Source organism: Symphodus melops (assembly GCF_947650265.1).
Source record: "Symphodus melops genome assembly, chromosome: 8".
Taxonomy (NCBI): Eukaryota; Metazoa; Chordata; class Actinopteri; order Labriformes; family Labridae; genus Symphodus; species Symphodus melops.
In genome coordinates this window covers 8180933-8199965 of record NC_136698.1, presented here as the reverse complement: position 1 = coordinate 8199965, position 19033 = coordinate 8180933, and the positions used below count along the sequence as shown (strand labels likewise).

Here is a 19033-nt window from a genome sequence, read left to right as displayed (position 1 = left end):
CATGAAAAACAGCTTCACTACTGTGCGAGCAGAGAATTCAGGTCAGAGGATTATTTTTATCAACTCCAGAATGAGAAGATGCGACATGTTATCGCAATAATGAAGTGTGACTCTTAAGACTCCGTTTCTATGGTAATACCATTTTCTGAAAAACAAAAGTTAGTTTCTTGCTGTAATGGAAAAAAATAGGTGAGTGTCAGCTTCAGATAAGGAAGAGATTTAAGTGGTGAAACATGTCATTCGTTTCATGAAAAACCGTGTTGGGACTGATTTGACAGAAATTCACAATTCTCATCACCAGGATGTGAACTAATGTCATGTATATATATATATGCAACTTCAACCAGTTTGATGTGGCCCTATGTTTCCAGTACATATTCTTTTATCCATTTATCTGAGTCACAGGTTTTGAGCACAAACTGGGAGAATAATGCTCACTGTCACTGTGCCCTTGAGTGAAGCAGTTAACCCCCGACGGTTTCCTGCAGACCTTCTGAGTGACCACAGGTAGATGTGTGAGGTCGCAGAGGTGAGCGCCACGTGTGACAGAGTGAAACATTAAGAGAATAAATCATTTATCGCTGAAAGAGAACTTAGAGCATGGGTGACCTTCAGCTGGGAGAGATTAAAAAAAAAAGGTTAGAAAATAAAAGTCTCCAGGTCTACTGCTGCGTGAAAATGAATACAAACTTTGTCCTGGATCCTCTGTGCCTGTAACCCACTCATGCCTCAAGAGCCGGCCAACCTTATCAGCAGCAAATCTACATGGATTTGCATACAAATGAAGGCGGGCTCGACACTGACCTAGTTGGGCCCGGGCTGGACGCTAACCCTTACTGACAGGTTCTCCCACAGCGCTGACCGGCTGTAAATCGGCTGTGCCGGTAAACGAGAAAGAAGCAACAGTTCTACTCCAGAGATTCTTGTCTTTTGTCTCCACTAAATACTCCTTTGATTTTGCTCTTATTTTATATGCTGTGCATTATTTATCTGTGTGGTTAAAAGGTTGTGTCTGGGGGGCATTGGTAGAGTCGTGGCTCGTGCTTGTGCCTGATATAGATGCGCGCAGCCTGGGTTCTGTTATTTAAGAGTAGAAAGTAATCTTTCCTGTTGATGCATTTTTGGATTAATGACGGCTGTTGTTAGATTGTTTTTCAAGCTTGTTAAACTGTCAGTGCGAGGATGCAATATTTTGACGAGTTCGTTTTTGTTAAAAATGATTCACAATTTATTTTCCGTGTGTGATAAAGCTGCGATTTAAACCGTAGCGTGAGCAAAGAAGACCGGTCACAAGACACTGAAGCGGTCGGTTTCACGGCCGCGGTGAAGCCGAGAGCAGGACAATGACAGAGATTAAGACCTGCTTTCATTCTTTACAGTAGTGCTGACCGTGGCTTTGGTTTGAATAAAATGTACCGTGTGTCTTCACAGATAATTACCTCAGGGTGTGAGTCCACTGGGACCCTCCCGTACTTTCCTCTTTTATTTCAATACAAAGGAGCCACTGCTGCATGTTTTTATGTGACCAGGATTATGGTTGACCCACTAAAAGGTCAGAGAATAAGACTGCACAGTAGGAGTGGCGAAAACAAAGTGTTCCATATACAAAGGCTGTTTGATTTTACATTGTTTCATCTTGACCTCATGTAATTGTGAACAAGAGAAAACATTTCTTTATACAGGTGTAGACAGGACTGTGGTTTGACACTGAGGAGCATCATTTTCCAACATAGTCTCGAAACGTACTCTGGGAGGTAGAGCCTTTAGTTAGGAACCATCTACCAATCAGGGTCCAGGAGGCAGAGACCCTCCCTCTACTTTTATGAGTTTAGGCTTAAAACATCCCTTTTTTTAAATAGCCTATAGTTAGGGCTGGCTCAGGTTTGGACCAGCTCCTACTTATGCTGCTTGAGGCTTAAACCTGATTCATGCTTCTTGTCGGTATGTTGTTGTTCTGTTCGTCTCTATCCTTCTTTTTGTTTCTGCATCTAAGATAAAAAAAAGTCCACTGTAAGCTTTTAAATGTTTCTTAGTGCTCAGGCCATGTGTTGGGTCTTTGTAAATAATAATACTAATGTTTTAGTGTCTTAAGAAAACACATGTTTTATATTGGCACCTTAAAGGTTGAGATTAATAGCGATAAGTTCATATTTATTTGTTGGCTTTGGCCATCTAAAAAATAATAATAGGACAGCACATAGAGTCGGAGAGAGAGGGAGGAGAGTAACGTGCTGTAAAGGAGCTCCAGGTCAGATTTGAAGCCTGGCTGCTTGCTTGGAGGATTACAGCCTCAGTACACAGGGCGCGACCTAACCACGAGGCCTCCAGCACCCTATTCTATCAAAAAAAAAGACTGTAATGTGCTACATTTGATGTGCAATCTTGTTGAGATAATGCCCTTAGCGTTGTTTCCAAACGTACAATTGGCTACCTTCGCTACCAACAGCATAAAAATAAGAAATAGTAATGAGAAAAAGAGGGCTGTTTTTGTCGAGGGGAAGGGGACATCCAATCAAGATGAGCCCGAGAGTCCAAAGCATGCCAAATTCATTATTATTGAAACTTATTAAAATGATCATTCAGTCCATACATCAAGTAAAACAAAGCCTGCAGCCTTCTGCAACTGAGTAGTTTACTTCATGCCTAAAATCCGATATATAGAAACCTTTTATGTTCATTATTTGAGAGAAACCTGCCACCTACTGAACAGCCAGCATGTTTAAGTTTCAGAAAATTGAAAGACCAGATCAATGACTGTCCACTGAGAGGTGGGGATGTCCGGGCTGTCTTGCGCAGGAAGGGTTTGTAATGATTGCTCAGTGAAGGCGTGCACTGTCCATTATATATCACTGAGCCAAGTTCAAATGCCAAGAAAATTCCCGCTGAGCCGTGCCAGACCAAGAAATGCTAATGCTTCAAAAGGAAAAGATGGCCGAGGACACATTTCTGCATTAGCTTCTCATCTCAAACACTTTTATCTTCAGCAGGGAGGTTTTTAAAAAACATTCAAAGGCATGATGAGATCGTGTGTATTGAGATGGCTGTACCTTGATATCAAAAAGAAAGCGGGATAAAATGTAATCCTGAGCTGATTTGATCCATTTGAAAATGTCTGGAACTACATATTAAGCCTTTCAAAGCAGCCTTAGTGTTATATATCCCAGGCTTACCTTGCAGATCTTATACAAAGAATCTTGACCGTCTCCGTCTGAGTCCTTGAAGTAGTCATGTGCAGGGAAGGTGCGGTGAATGTCCCGAGTGATCACACCTTCCTGAGCCGAGTCCTGCAACACACACAGATTACAAAGGTAAGACATCTTAAGACAAGTGACTTTGTGTGAGTGAGCACATTACAAACTAAAGGAGTTGACGATTCAGCCAAAACAGGAAGCTGTACTACAGTATGCATCAGCAAAAATGCATTAGAAGTCAAATACACACACAAATAAATAAAGAATTAAAACTAATACGTTTATTAATGAATTCAGAGAAAAAAAGAGAAAAAAAGAAGAAAAAAAAAAGAATATTCGACTACGGATCAAATAAAAAAACACCAACAACAACAACAACAGGGTTAAAAACAAGAGCAAACATCAGAAGCATGACAGACACTGAATGAAAAGCAAGAGAAGCAACATCACCAAAGTCAGGTTGAGACACAGAGTTACTTCAATGTTGGTTTCATGTTAATGATTAAAGGAAGTACACATTTAAATAAAGCCGATGTACATTCATGTTTCATATTGTTTCCTGTCTTTAATTCTGTGTGCTGTGTGGTACAGCACTGTAGCTTATCTCTTAAACAACCTGTGCTATATCTTATTCTTCGTGAACATGCACTCTGTACACTGATGGATTTATTGTACTTGTTGCTTTATATCTTATTAGCATGTCTTATTTTGTTCATATTTCTGTGTATAGTCATTCTGATATATTGTGGGTAAGAGCAACTGTAAAGACCAAATGTCCCTCTAAAGGTTTTTGATAATCTAAAGACATGATGGAACAGCAGAGACTTTGTTGACTCAAAACGCAAGATGTCTTCCATCTTTACATCTTTTCTCTGTCGGTAAGTGTTTGAACACAGCAGAGAAATATGCAATGTATTGTGTTCGAATGAGCACCCAGCTTGAGCGCGAAGCAGAGACACACTGCTATGTCATTGTGTTTGTATGTATTATTGCCTTTCTCATCCCTCCTACCAAAGAACTCCCAGGGCCTCAGAGCGTTCACACATATTCTTGTTTTCCTGCGGGCGTCTTACTTACAAAAAGACATAGTTTATGAACGCAATCTTCCATTTTACCTTCAATTTCTCACTCACACACAGACAGAGTTTCAGTATTACACACACACACACACACACACACACACACAAAATCATGATCACAGAGCAAACATGGGCGGAGAGAAGACTGGCAGCACAGCAGTTCTCCAACAGTTCTCTGTAAGCGGCAGATAAACTAACACTGAGCCTGATGGGCCTGCATGTGTTTGTGTATATCAGACTAGAAATGCGAGAGAGTTAGAGGGAGACATTGGATTTTTTTTTTTCTGCGCTCTCAAATCCTTGTCTGCTGACAGGAGACATAAAAGGAAGGAATTTACATCAAGAGGATCATACAGTGGGAAAACGAGAAATATTGTGGTTTGTCTAAGAAGGGAAAAATCGTGGTAAGGCGATCCCTCACCACCAACTTGGAGTTGTGCAAAGAAACTCCTCCATCCTCAGAGAGTAACACCAATCAGTAATGGAAAAAAGGATGGTAGATCATTTATATCCCATAGCTTATAGATTTTAGTATCTTGGTTGTTTGGATTGCACTGAAGAAAACGTTTTTTTTTTCTTTTACGTGGCATCCTCGAGGCTGAGAGGTATGACCATCTAAATGTAAAATAACATGGTTCAATACCAGTGACCCGGCTCTCTCATGTTACCTGTCTCCTATCACTGACAGAAAACTAACACATGTGATGAAGACTGAAGATAGGACAGTCTGATCCTCATTTATTGTCAGAAAATGTACGGACACCATCACAAACCAACGATCACAAAGAATGCACGCACCGCACTGATGTATCACTTGGGAATGGATCACCCTGGTACACCCTGTTACTGAGTGTCTGCGGTATTTTATTTTGTAGGAGTGCAAACAGTTGTGTTTTTAGAGTATGCTCGTAGACACACACACATGCAGGACTGCAGGACTCCCTTGAAAAAAAAAAAGGTTTTCAACCTCAATGGGACTTTTCCTGCATGAATAAAGGTTCAATAAAATAAACACAGAGAGAAAAGGGTTAGTCTAGAGCTCCTGGTAAAACAGCGCGTAATGCTGTAATGGGATTAGTGGTGTGGAGGTAGTGTGTGTCGTTCTGTGCATTATGTGTGGGAAATTGAACCCAGCAGTTTTTACATTATGTTCCTTCTGGTGCACAAAAACGATGCCACTCTTCCTGAATGAATTAAGTTGTGCATGAGATGATCTTTCTCATGTGTATGTGGTTTGCCAAAACCTGAGAGTAAAACTCGTTGGAAAATGAACATAAGATGCATTAGATGCATGTTGAATCATGAAAAAATGTGAAAAGCAGAAGTTATTCTCCCACGGCAACCGATATGAACTTTACATTTGAAGATGAAAATACTTATTCAATCAACAAGTCAATTAGAAGAACATCTATAAATGCTTCACGAGTTAGGTGAAGTGATTTCTTTGTGTTGTGCGTTTAATAACTGACGATCTGTGGAGCTTAAATTCTTCATTTGATAAAAAAGCCCAGCTTGGACTTTCACATTTTATGAACCAAAAGATTGATTTTCCTTTTCAAGGAAATGATTGGCAGTCGCAGTCCAAGTGACATCATACCAACACAATACAGCAGTAGTGATGGACACCCCGCACTCTTTCATTCAGTCTATGTTATCATTTAAAAGAACCGTGATAGTCAAAGTGAAACCCAGCGTGAACAACCTTTTTTTTCCCCCCGAGGTCTCTTCTTCATTTACAAGAGAACAGAATGTACAGAACAAGCACACAAAGAGCAGTTTAATTAATTACTCCACATGTTGAAACATTGCTTTAAAAATAATTATAGACTGATGATAAGTGTATTACTTCTTTTTTTATAGTCCATCAATCAAAAACCCATTAAAGATACTGTAATTACCATGGAAACATCAGCAAAGACCTGGAAGAATCTGTTTGACACTGAAAGTTGTAAACACTCTGATTTAATAAACCATGCATGTCTCGACTAATTAACAGCCTCATTACTCAAAAAAAACTGTCCAAAAGAGGAAGGAGAGGATGTCCTCTACTCTGCTTATCCTCCTTCCTTACTTCTTCAGTTTACTTTTGAATTATTCTTTTTTCTCTTTGGATTATTTCTCACACTTTATTTCTCTTCCTGTTTATGTTTTCCTCTTCCAGCTTCCATATCCCCCCCCTGTCTCTGTTTCATCTCCCGCTGCAACAGGCGTCCTATTTTATTCTCTAAGTTGTTATGTTGTTATTAGATATCCTCAATCATTTTTGTTCTCTCCTCTTTCCTCTCCTTCCATCGTCTCCTGACACCTCTAAGTGTTTACTCCTAAATATTTAGCTCTATCCAACCTGCTAAAGGCCGGTTAAAGGTGCAATATTTACACCTCTGTGAAGTCTCCTTCACTATAAAAGGCCTGGAGGTGTAATGGAGGTCTACAGTAAGTGATCCTACCTCAGTATCCCCATCAGAGGTTGTAACAGAGGCGTAACAGGGCGAGACAGGATGGGCAGAGGTAGTGCAAGAACAGTGCCGTGTGTGCGCACGTCAGAGTGCGTGTATGTGAAGCATCTGCTGTACATGTTGTGCTTTCTCATTGTAACCTCATGGGAATATTTCATTTATGTACAATTACAATTGACCCTATGACATGCCGGCTGCGCCGGTATTATCTGATGTTCTAGTCATACACAATCACACGATGCTGACGTGGCAAAAGGAGACATTTGAATTGGGTTTTTTTTTTTTTTTTTTTTCAAGGACTCTTCAACATGTGACAGCAGGATCTGAGGAATGAACCCACAACCTTCCAGTGTCGTGATGACTGACTCTACCACTGAGCCACAGCCACCCCAAAGCAAAGCAAGTCAAGACTGTAATTGCGTAGTTAATTTCACTGTGTTGTGAAATGCATATCTAAATGACAAATTAAAGCTTTTCAACAAAGAACAAAGCCGGTTACTCCGCTCTCCCCCCTCGCCGTCTATCAAAACTACTGTGCTGTATTTTGGACTGTTCCTTTAGTTTTGCAGATGTGAGCTGATTAGTGCACACTCTCTGCTGCCTTATTGCTGGAACAAGAGTGATAAATGTGGGGCACGTGTGTGTGATAGCACATGCCAATGCTAAAGCTGTCAGCTCTTTGATCTCTGCGGGGAGTCTGAGGAACTGCAGCCTCATCAGCAGCATCGGCTTTCTGTCACAGTGTCCCAGCTCATCACCCTCCATCCCTGCTGTACAGTACAGCGTTAGTACAAACATAAAATAAATGGAATCAGTCTTGACTGCAGAACCATCGTGCTGCCATTACAGGTAAAGTCATTCAGTAGGCTCCAACAGTGCAACTCAAACACTAAGAAGACACTAATAACACTAAAAATGGTTGAGAGAGTCAATTATCTGTTCTTGTATCAAAAGCAAGAAGGAAAATCAGATGTTGCTCACAGGCATCAGTTTGGGCTTACAGGACGACTGAACCCAGATTTCAACCATTACCACGAAATCCAACTCAATCCACACTGGCATCCCCTCTGAAGCCGGCGACAGAGCAGGAGGTCGACATTTAATGTGACAAAACAGAAGCCTCCAAGTCCCCTTCACTATCATCTTCATGTCACAGGATCTCCCGCCTGAATCTTTGACGACTGCTGCCACAGGTGAGCAAAGTAACAATTGAGGAGAATCCGGGCGGCTGTCAGCGATACAGTCGTTCCATTTTCACACGGTGATACAAGAAGGGAAGAGGATCTTACAAGAGGACAACACAAGGGTGAGAGAGGCAGCGTCATCTCTGAAGAAAGGACACCGCTATTCTTGACTGCAGTTAAACCTCTTAATCTACATTTCTATCTATTAGTTTATAAAGTGGAGGCTTTTTTCTTTTTTTTTTTGCAATGTTATGATTTACATAAGCAGGAACAGGAAAGACTGTAAGATCCTTCCTGATTGGAAAAACCAGGACATGAAATATTCAGCAAGCAGCTTCACGGGAGAGAGCAGTAAAGCCTATCGAGCCCGCAGTGATTTAAAGCCTCTATAAAGCAGAACTTCAGACACATCTTTATGAGGGCATGCTTAATCATCATGAATGCATAGAAATGTACACTGATGTATGCGTGAGAGGGAGACCGTAAGCTCATCAAAGTATATCTTTAAACACAGAAATCCAGCCTAAAAACAAATACAAAGAGGCTTGTTCAAACTAAATAGTGAAAAAAAAGATTGGCATGAAAGATGCATACACTTTGTTTCACCTGCACACAAATCAGCAGGGATGTGAGGCAGCAGCACTGACTCCCTCAGCATTTTGCAGATGACATAATAAAATGGAGCGATTAAAAAATCATTAGCACAGGCAGGGGAATTACATCTGTGCTGTCCTCCATCAGCCTGGATCCAATGTGTGTGTGTGTGTGTGTGTGTGTGTGTGTGTGTGTGTGTTTGCGCAGGTTTGTCTACTCTTCAGTATAGTCTAGGTGGCTCTTAAAGTGACATACAAACAGACAGACGGAAAGAAGGAGAGAAGGAGGGAGAGACAAACAGATCAAGATAGATAAAGAGAGAGAGAAGAGAAGCAGACAGAGAGTAGAGACGGGGGGCGGGGGGGGGGGGGGGGGGGGGGGGTGTACATTGAAGGGAATGTGAGGCTTCCTCTAATTGCAGCCTGGGGGGTTGTTGGGCAGACAGTCCATTACTCAGACCTCGCCGACAGGTAACCTACTTAACACACACAGCTAAAAATATAAACTGCTGATTTGTTTGAACCACTGTGCTCCACCTCCGCATCCCTCTACATCCAGCAGCACTTTGTGTAACCCTGCTGGCCTGACTGGTAAAAGCTGCCTCAGGTTCAGAGAGTCAGGTGCGCCTCCTGAAAGAAGACACAGGAGCAAACACTCCTGTGTCAGAAAGGTCAAAAGTGGTTTATTTAAGAATTACTGTTGATTTATTTAAAGGTTCTCAGCTGTGCTTTTCATGTAGTTCATGAGGAGGGCAGACACATGTTGTATGAATTAAAATAAAATATCAAATAATTAAAGAAATTTCAAATAAGCTTTAATCCTGTTTTATTCTCATTTACCTCCGATCCATTTTGTTCAATTGATTTGCACAACTTTCTAAGGAAATTTCTTGAACGTATTGAATTGTGGTCATAAGCAGGTGATATAATGAAACTTGCTATTAGATCGTCTAAACATCTTTAGTTGTCAGTGAGCTAGCCGTGTGTTTTTATGGAGTGGTTTAAAGTTCTCACATTAAGCAACAAAAAAAAAAAAACATCGGAACAACGACATCATGAGTCAACTGACTTCAAATTCAGCGGTTTATTTTTCCGATTATTCAGAGCGTCAGCTTTATAGGCCAGGCATGCGCGTGCACGTGTCAGTAATTTGCCTCGTGTTAGCTTTGCTTTCCAAAAACAGCATTAGAAAATAAAATGTTAAACTAATATGTACACGCTTACGGAAGACAACAATGCAAGGATGAGGAAAGCAAAGGACGTTGGATGATAATATCTAATGTAGTTATTTAACAGTCTAGTTATTGACTCGAGGTAGACAGTCTTTACAGGATTTACAGAGAATCTTCATGGGATCTTGACGTATGAGGGGAGCTTTACATGTACTCAATCAGAAATTTTTTTCTTGGTGTTGCCTTCCTTTTCATCAGTATGTGACGCTGATGACAGACATATTTGCCTTTTAGGGTTTTCTGCTTCAACTTTGGTAAGTGTCATCTGTTAACATAAGAAATTGTTAAGAAAAAAGTGGTGTGAGGTTAAGTGCTCACACTGGTGTCTGATTTACAGCACAGAAACGAGCATGTCAACATGTAGCTTCAGAAGCATGAGTCACTCTGTCTATCAACAGCACTGAATCCTGTCAAAATGTCCTTGAGCAAAAAAATAATGAACCACCTACCTGCACTCACATTCTCTCCGGACTAAAGTGGTAGTTAAAGCTTGAAACGTGAATAAATGAAATGCAGATTCTGAGAAGCAGTGCCTCCTTTCTAACTATTAAACCATTCAAGAGAGAGCAGTGAGCTCTCAAGATGTCCTTCTTCTCTGACACTCTTATGTAACTCCCGGGTGTGAAATGGGGGCCCATGGGTGCTGGCTGGTGAGCCCCTCGATAGAAAGGCAGCCATGCTTTGCTAAACTGATGAGGCTGGAGCAAAATATGCCGGGTGGGTTCAGACAGCTGAACACTCCAAAGCCCCCGAACTCCTGAAGAGAAAGAGCAGCCAATCGGAGAGGATGCTGCTAGCGCCAAACCGCTGAAGGTTAGCATGAAGATGGATGCTGGGTGCAAAGTCAAACTGTGAGTGAAGGATAATTACAGAGATAGCATAGCTAGTCCAAATACATAAATGGTGTACTTCGCTTCTGCCAAAATGGAGATAAAGCATAAAGTAGCTGGAAAGCATTTAGTCTGATTCAAACCTAAGGGGGATCTGGATTTGATGGTGTGTTTGTTATCAACCATAACAAGAATGCACTGGCTGGTATACTCACACATACCTGATAACGATCTGAGGGTGACATCAATATTGGTATTAGTATGGGAACCACTCTCAATTTAAAGTCCCAGTAAACTAATCTGCACAGCAGAATGCACCTTGTTGAATTTTCTCGGCTTGGTGAAGAAGTGAACGGTTTAATAAAGAATATTTAAAGCAAATGCTAAATGCTAGCTTCTAGAATAGCATCATAATGTCACACAAACGTCATCTTAAATCCACTTTATTCTGAAGAAGATTAAAAAATACTACAAGATCTGTTCAGCAGCTGAATCCATGTTTTTTTTAAATATTATTAACAATGATGGTGCACCCTGCTGGTGAAAGGGAGAGAAGGACAGAGGAGGTGTCACAGCAAAATAAAACAGTAGCAGGTTACTGACTGCACATACACTACAGAGAGAAGGTTTGTTTTTTTTGTGGGTGGAAACAACTTTGTTTTGGTCTTATTCAGAGCCAATTATTGAAATGTTCTCTCCTGGATCATACTTCTGTCAGAGTAACATGAGGCTTTGAGTCCTTCGACATGTTGTGTCTCTAAAACTCTCCATGTCATTGAAAGGGAGTCAAATTCTCCTGGGTGGGCTACAGCTCCCTAACACAGGTTTCACAGCGGGTTTGACACTGAAAAGCAGTGATGAGAGAATACTGTTTATGTGTTTCTTTTTCTCCAAGCAATGTCAATCCTATTCATTGATCATGTTCTCGATCAAAGGGCTTTTTCTCTTCTCACACTGGCAGAGTAGTGGATCAATTGGATAAATTCAATGGGCTTGTGACTCTGAAACCCTCTGATTGATACAATACAAAGCAATTGCAAAACCAGCTGAGCCTGGCTACAGCAGGAGTCGGTGGTCGTGCATCATGGGTCATTTCAGAGAACAGAGACTGAGATGAACCCCGCAAGATGGTGTGCAAGAGCGCGTCTGTTACAGGGATGACCCCTGCAGCTCCTGCACGCCAGAGTCCACGTCAAGTCACAGAATCAAGACTGCTCCGACAATGTTTGTGCTTCAACTCGAGATTTTAACATGACATAAAAACACTTTAGCAGAACATTGTCTGCAGGGCACTGCAACTGTGAGTGAGAAGCCACATAATAGAAAAAGATGAGTTAGCATGAAGAGGAGGCAGTAAGAAGAGAAAGAGGACAGATGGGGCGGGGGAGCAAATATGAAGGGATGGAGAAATGACCTCGAAGGGCCGACGCTAACAGCAGGGAGGAGGACACAATGGTAGAGCATGAGGAGAGTGACTGACAGCAGGAATAAGCTAGCCACCCCATCTTTGGATAAAGGGCTTCTCCTTTTAAAGGGGGCCCGTATTGGAAGTCAGAAACAGTCTGCATTTGGTGAAAAAAAAAAAAAAAAAAACCTCAATGAGAGCTTTTGTTTTTTTAGAGTCCCTCCTTACAGTAAAAACAAACATAGTACTTTTTAAGACCTTTCAATCACAACAGTAAGCTTTTTATACTAATGCTAAAGGCTAAACGTATGCATTGAGATTCTTATTGGGAACAAACCCCGTCCCTTACTAAATAAAACTGATGTTTTTGGTCTTTGCACTTCTGTTCTTTGATCTTTGAACTGTTTGCCTGGTAACTTTATACTTGTTTGTAGTGCTAGAGCCCAAAGAAGGCCCACTGTCAGGAAATATTTCATAATTGTGTGTGTTACTTAGAGGTAGGGGGGAAAAATTAATTTATATAAAAATCAAGTGCTAACACTAGCTCTTAAACTCAGTAGAATGCCAAATGAAGCAGCAAGAGATTGAGCCAGTCGCACAGATGACTGGAGTAGAGCCATTAATGCATGTCCATATTGTAGGTCATGATTAGTACATTTATGTAATTTGGGCCTATGTGTTTGAGAAGCATGTGTCACATGATTTAATATTAATAAATGACCATTTATTTCTCAGATCATTTCTTTAAAGAAATCAAGTGGTATAATGCCGAGTTTCTCGACACAGCTCCAGCAACCTCCTGAACAAGGTCACTCAAGCATCATCAGCAACCACAGTGTAGTAAGAAAGACTTGGCTAGTCTGTTAGATGTCCTGTGGTGATCAGTTGGATTGATTACTCTTAAGATGGATGCCTTTAAGGGAAGAAAATGTGCAAATGAGATTATTTCTCCTGTGGTACTGTCAAACTTCTGGAAAAAAATAATACTTTTAAGTAAAACCCTGAAGCTGGATATCAAGTAGAGGTTCAAAACAATAGGCATGGTATGTTATTCTAAACTCAATTTGAACTGTGCTCTCTCTTCTGTAATATCTATTTTTTTAAAAAGGATAAACATTTAAGCTCCAGTTGTAGATTAAGGTTACAGCTAATTTTGTAGCTCTGAGGCTCTCGAAGCACAATATCTCTCTAGATTATTGAGATATAAAGATTTAAAAGACCAATCCCATCGTCCTTTAGTGTTTCCAAAAAGATGCCAAAAATGTGCTCATTCTTCGGTACATTAGGTGTTTAAAGAAGACTGTATCATATCGCACCTTGCTACCCCCCAAACCCTCCTCATTTCAGAGGGATAGAGCGTGATAATCTGCTGGTGTGATATTCAGAGGACAGCAGTCTGGTAATTAAAAACCCACTTCCCCCCCTGAGGCCTTTGTCCTTGTTTGCTGGCGAGGAAGTTTCTAGAGGCTTCCCTGGAGAGTTGAGGGTGGTAGTGGTGGAGGGGGGCAACAGCTGGCCCGCCTGGAAAATTGCAAATTCATCCGACTCTGTGTCGCTGCTGTGGCATTTTAATAATCCAACTGGTTTTAAACAGACTTACAGAAATACAGGCGCAGTGATCAGAGAGAAAGTGAATATGCAACACTTCTCAGTCTGCTTTTCATAAAACACAAGCAGTCGTTTTGAGACATACTGGGAAAAACCCCGAGCTGAAGAGTAACAGAGAAAGGTTGGGTCTTCACATCCAGACGTTGGATTAAGACGTCAAAGAGACCTTGGGTTTTGACATCTACAGTCTCAGTCGTTAGGATTTAATGTTAAACAGCAATGGATGTTGAAGTCAACCAACAGCATGTTGGGCTCTGCATTAACCCAACATTGGGATTTGATGTCAACAGACATTGGAGGGTTTGGCATTAAACATACGCTGGATTTGAAATCTTCCAGAGGTTGGGATCTGACTTGAATCACCTGTTGAGTTTTAAAAATCAAACAGACAATGTTGGGATCTGATGTCTACTAGATATTGGGATTTGACTTGAAACCAATGACTAGAATGCATAAAAACTAACAGGGGGAAATTGAATGTATTGTTATAGTCTCTGGTGCTGACACAGACGCACACCAATACACAACATCCAAAAAGTGTGTCCACTCAGATATCTGACATTTTTACGGTGTTGAGACTTTTAGTGGAGGATATAGTTTGAGACTTTTTTTGGCTCGAGACAAAGAGGTGGGTCAGTCTATGACAGAACACTTACGTGAAGACAAGTAGAATGTTTGTGTTTCTCTGTGTAAAATAAACATGTTCAAAAAAGACAGAAATAAGACCCACACAAAACAGATAAGGTTTTGCACTTCCTTCTCTGCCTGCGTTCTATAAATATTCTAAATTGAACAGCACATGAAAAAATAATGACGCTGATACTATTTTGGAGCCAACATAAACATCCAATTTAATTGTGTCCTATTTATGAGCATCAAATATACTCTCTGGAACCTTGTTGCTTCTTTAGACTCAGCCCAGGGTATCCATAGCGACACAGTGGCTCTTAAGTCCTAATGTTCGGTTGGTGGGAAGAGACAGCGAGACAATGGAGACACTCAACTGAAATCTGGGATCAAATACTGGATGGTTGGCTGCTTCAAATCCATCATCCCTTATGTAGATTTACAGGTAGAGAAAATTTAACCAGAATTCAAGAACAAACATTTTCGGGATAAATGCATAGACTGTATTGTACACCTCAAACGTTTAACACTAAATTCCTAGCCAAATATTATAATTGCAAAGTGACCTTGTCCAATTGGCGAAAAATGTCCTTCCATTTTTACAACACTGGAGGAGTTTCAGTTTAAGTTATTAACAGATAAAAGCTCTCTTGTAAGGACATGCAAGGAGAAAAGTGCAATAAAAAGCTTTCCTGATAAGAAAAGGCGCATATTAAGTCTGGCTCTCAATGCAAACCTGAAGCCTATTTACTTTACTTTCCCATGAACTCAGTAGTGCACAGTTACAAATCAACAACTAAAGAGTTCTTTTCTCAAACTCATCTAGCTCAGTGAAGAAAACTTCAATCCTTTGATATAGTCTCCTAACATTGACTTTCCCTTTGTGTGGTGAGGAGGCTTTGATACCTATTGTTTAAGTGTGATCAGAATCATTCCCTCCTTATTACCATTTTATACAGACTGTTGTTGACCACCCATTGTTTTGATCTATATACAAACATTATGGCCTTCTCGTTTTTTTATGATAAACACTTTTTTTTATTTTTTTTTATAGTTGTTTAAGTTGACAAACTGTTTTATCATGTGTGGTGTGAAAAAGTGTTGTGAACGTGTGGGCAACATGTACAGGAGGATAATTTATCTCAGATGAAACGAATAAAACTCCTCTTATTATAAAATAGACTATGTCCAATAATGTATGGCATTTTACTAAATATTGTGCTTATGAATAGAATTGTTTCAGATGTGTTTAATAAAGGTGACTTCTTAAGGAAAAACTAATAAAATATATATTTGACTTTTGTTTTTCTGACAATTCTTCAATACTTAAAATCAATTATTATGGTTTACTGACCCACATTATGTTTCAGCTCAGCTTGTGAAGATGCTGGGTTTATGAAGCATTACAAAATATCCCAAGGGTAAAAATACTGACAAGGCGTCAGCAGAAATGTTCAAGTATATTAGCGCAGCTGGTTCACAGACTGTCTACTAAATGTAGGAGTTAACAGACAGACCAATCAACAGAAAGTCTCAAATGACATATCCTCCACTTCTAACCTCCAGCATGGAACAGTAGCAAGGCTAAATGTCACGGAGGAAGAACTAGCTTTATCAAGAATGGCTTGAGGCTGGCTGCTGTACCATCACTATTGAATAAGTGCATAACATAGCAAGGCCTCCTGTGCTTCTATGGGTAACACTGCTTCAGGATAGATGGGGGAGACAGGAAGGAACGAGACACCGAAAGGAGTTAGTAGAAGGAAGGAAATATATGCTCAGGAACCAAGGGGGGAAATCAGAAAAGTCTTGTGAAATGTAATTCTGCTTAAATAGCCGGAGAGAGAATTAGAGAAGCTGGCCTCTATACCTGTTGGCATAGCCTAAGTACCAGACGTCTGCAGGGAGGTTACCAGTATATATTTTTTTGAAAAAGCACACATGGGGTTGCCCTCAAATGTCCTTTAAAGAGCTTGTCTCTGTCCTCTATTTATAAATAGGAAAAGACAAATGATACAAATTATTCCAAATCAAATCAGAAAGGATAAAAAGGAAGGAAACAAAACATCTTTAGATGTTCTTTTTGTACAGCGAACAGGGCAGTAGATTAAAGCCGAGCCAAAGCCAATATTTAAATGAGCTCCATTCTGTCACAATAAGTCTTTGTGAATAGGAGAAAAGACACAGTTTAAAGTGCCGGCTGTGACGGGATCAGATGTGAGAAAGGTGGACCACAAAAGAGAAAAGAGCAGGCTCTAACACAGTCTGACTAACTGGAAAGATAAGAGGGGTAAGGATTCTGTTTCACACGAAAAGGTGCCCTATTCTCTGCAAGTCAAATTATGTCAGTCATCTCAACTACAAAATCTACAACAAATGTTGGAGAGTTTTAGTTAGGAATTACCAGATATTCTATGAATAACGTTGAATTGTTTATAGAATACTGTAATCTGCCAATGAAAGGTGTCTGATCCAACCTTCACTACAGGATCCTAAGGGCACATTCACAATAGACAATCTGTACCATGGCCAAGCATGCTTCACCCATACAGTCAAGGTTTGTTTGACCAGGGTGAGCGCTCTGATTCGTGCTAAAGCACAGGACATTTCCTTGGACCTGGCATGCTTGGGAGAGCTGTGCTTCGGCAGTGTAAAATTAATGCACAAGCACGAGGGTACAATTCCTCATAGTAAGCCACAAAGTCAGGCATGTAGCTGTCGTGGTCTCCGATGTGCAGACACAAACTAGACCGCACTTCTGTTTTATTTGGTTTGTCTTTAATTTGAGTCCGCCTGTCTTGAATACTCAGCACACTTCACTGCCAAGTGAATTTATTTTTGATTTAAATCAACAATATCAATTAAAATATAGAGTGGATAAGATAAAGGCTCTTTTTATAATCCAATTTTGGTTTGTAAAAAAAATGGCGTTTTTTCAAATCAATTATATATCTATTCAGATAAATATGATTTTAGATAAAGTGACGGTCATTATAATGTAGGTATTGAATATTTACTGCTACTAAATCCTTTTGACCAGGAGCTATGGAAAGCTAAAAGGTGGTGGTGATACTGGCAGTTCATCAATGACAGATTTATTGATCATTACAGTGACTCAAGTGAATCAATAACTAGCTGCTTTGTTCAGCTACTGATGTGGATGCTGTCTGTATATATTTCTGTTTTCAGATGTGTCAAATATTACACATCTGCTTTTGAGACATATGATTTGTTTAGCCCCAAAGATCCCTGAAGAGTTTTCCATAATGTCCCTAACAGGAGTCAACTTTTATTTGTAACTTTTAGTCAGACTTATTTGACGACGGTTATGACCAAGAGACCAAGAGGCATCCTATGAGGGCAGATATACAGTGGAGTCGAGGACTTTACACATACACGCACACACATAACAAAGCAGCGTAGTAGCTTTCCTGGGGCCAACACATGATTTAATAAACCAAAAATGGATACCTCTTTTTCTTGTAAAGATTGTACAGCGGAGCAGTGATAAACTCTGGGACTTAGCTGGCAATATCGTGACAGTGATCGGATCAAAGGTGTGCTGATATTCAGTTTAACAGCGGTTTTCTTGACCCAACTCTCTACAAAGGAGGTGTTGAGATTAACTGAAGCGATAACCTAAAACAAAAAAATCATACGAGCATAAAGATGGTAAAAAAAAAGCATATTTGTAACATTCCAGAGTTCTCCGACGGTTCAAGTGGCAAACAGGCCTCATTAATTCAAAATAGCCAATGACCTTATCCTCATGGACATTTTTTCTGAGCATGCAGATATGAAGATTATCAGCCAAATCAGCAAGACAGTCAACATTGTACCTTAAGCAGGCATTTAAGCAAGCCTGACCTAAATTGGTTTTCATAGTTGCCACAAGCCAGAGAGTGCTCTGGTGCTCAAGGGGGATTGGGATTTCACAAAGTGGCTTTATTACAGAGAGTCAGCATGATTCAAGACTAACAGTGAAAGCAATGATGCAACGGAGACTTAGAACAATAAAAAATAAATAAAACTTGCAGAATCAGACTTTTAAAACTGAAAGTGGGATGCTGGGTGCAACTTGAAACCAATAAAAAAGTCTTTGTTTGGGAGAGTCAGAGCACTTGGACAAATGGAAGTGAAAGCTACCAGTCAAGTAGCCACTGATGGATAGGAGACCTATGTCAATCATCAGGTCCAAAGGTGAAATGAATTTGCTGAAACCTGAAAAGTAGCTGAAGAAAAAATCCTGTACTTCCACACTGAAGCCTTTTCCAATTTTCAACCCGGGGCAGGTAAGTGTTCCCTTTATTGCTCTTTGAGTTTAGCACTAACAGGTCCACTTCTATGATGATTGAACCTGAAATCATTTTGTTCCTGGATGGACAGTGTAATGACTTTGCAACTATGGCAACAAGGGAGATAGTAACATTTGTAAATGATTGGATTTGGTGTTGTGATTAAAATGTCAAGTCTCTACTGAACACTCTGCTAAAAGGCCGTGTACAGTCATCTCATGATGCTGCAGGATGCTTCATGAATTCTGCAGCGTCCTTGTTATTAACCAATTTCATTCCATTATTAAACAACAAACGTCCTGTGCCTTCTAAGAAAATTACATTGCACAGAATCAAATGTTTTTTTTATATTAATTCTCCAAAGAAGTTATTTCTCACAACCTCCAGTTCTTCTCTCCCCCGAGGTCAAGAGTCCGGGTGTCAACCGTCATCAGCACACATCAATAATGTAACTCAGTCTGCATAATTCTTACGTAATATGAATTGTATTCATTGTATTAATATTCATTGGGCGTGGCGGGAGGGGGGTTGCA

General features: G+C 40.2%; 1 protein-coding gene across 1 annotated transcript in view; it reads right to left on the bottom strand.

The window, feature by feature from the left end:
• The window catches only part of rabgap1l (RAB GTPase activating protein 1-like), a 97960-nt gene that overhangs the window by 35979 nt on the left and 42948 nt on the right, over positions 1–19033 (bottom strand). Inside the window, exon 14 of the mRNA XM_079349785.1 lies at positions 3171–3284. Within this exon, the coding sequence (XP_079205911.1) occupies positions 3171–3284 (114 nt within the window). The remainder of the gene's footprint in view (positions 1–3170; positions 3285–19033) is intronic.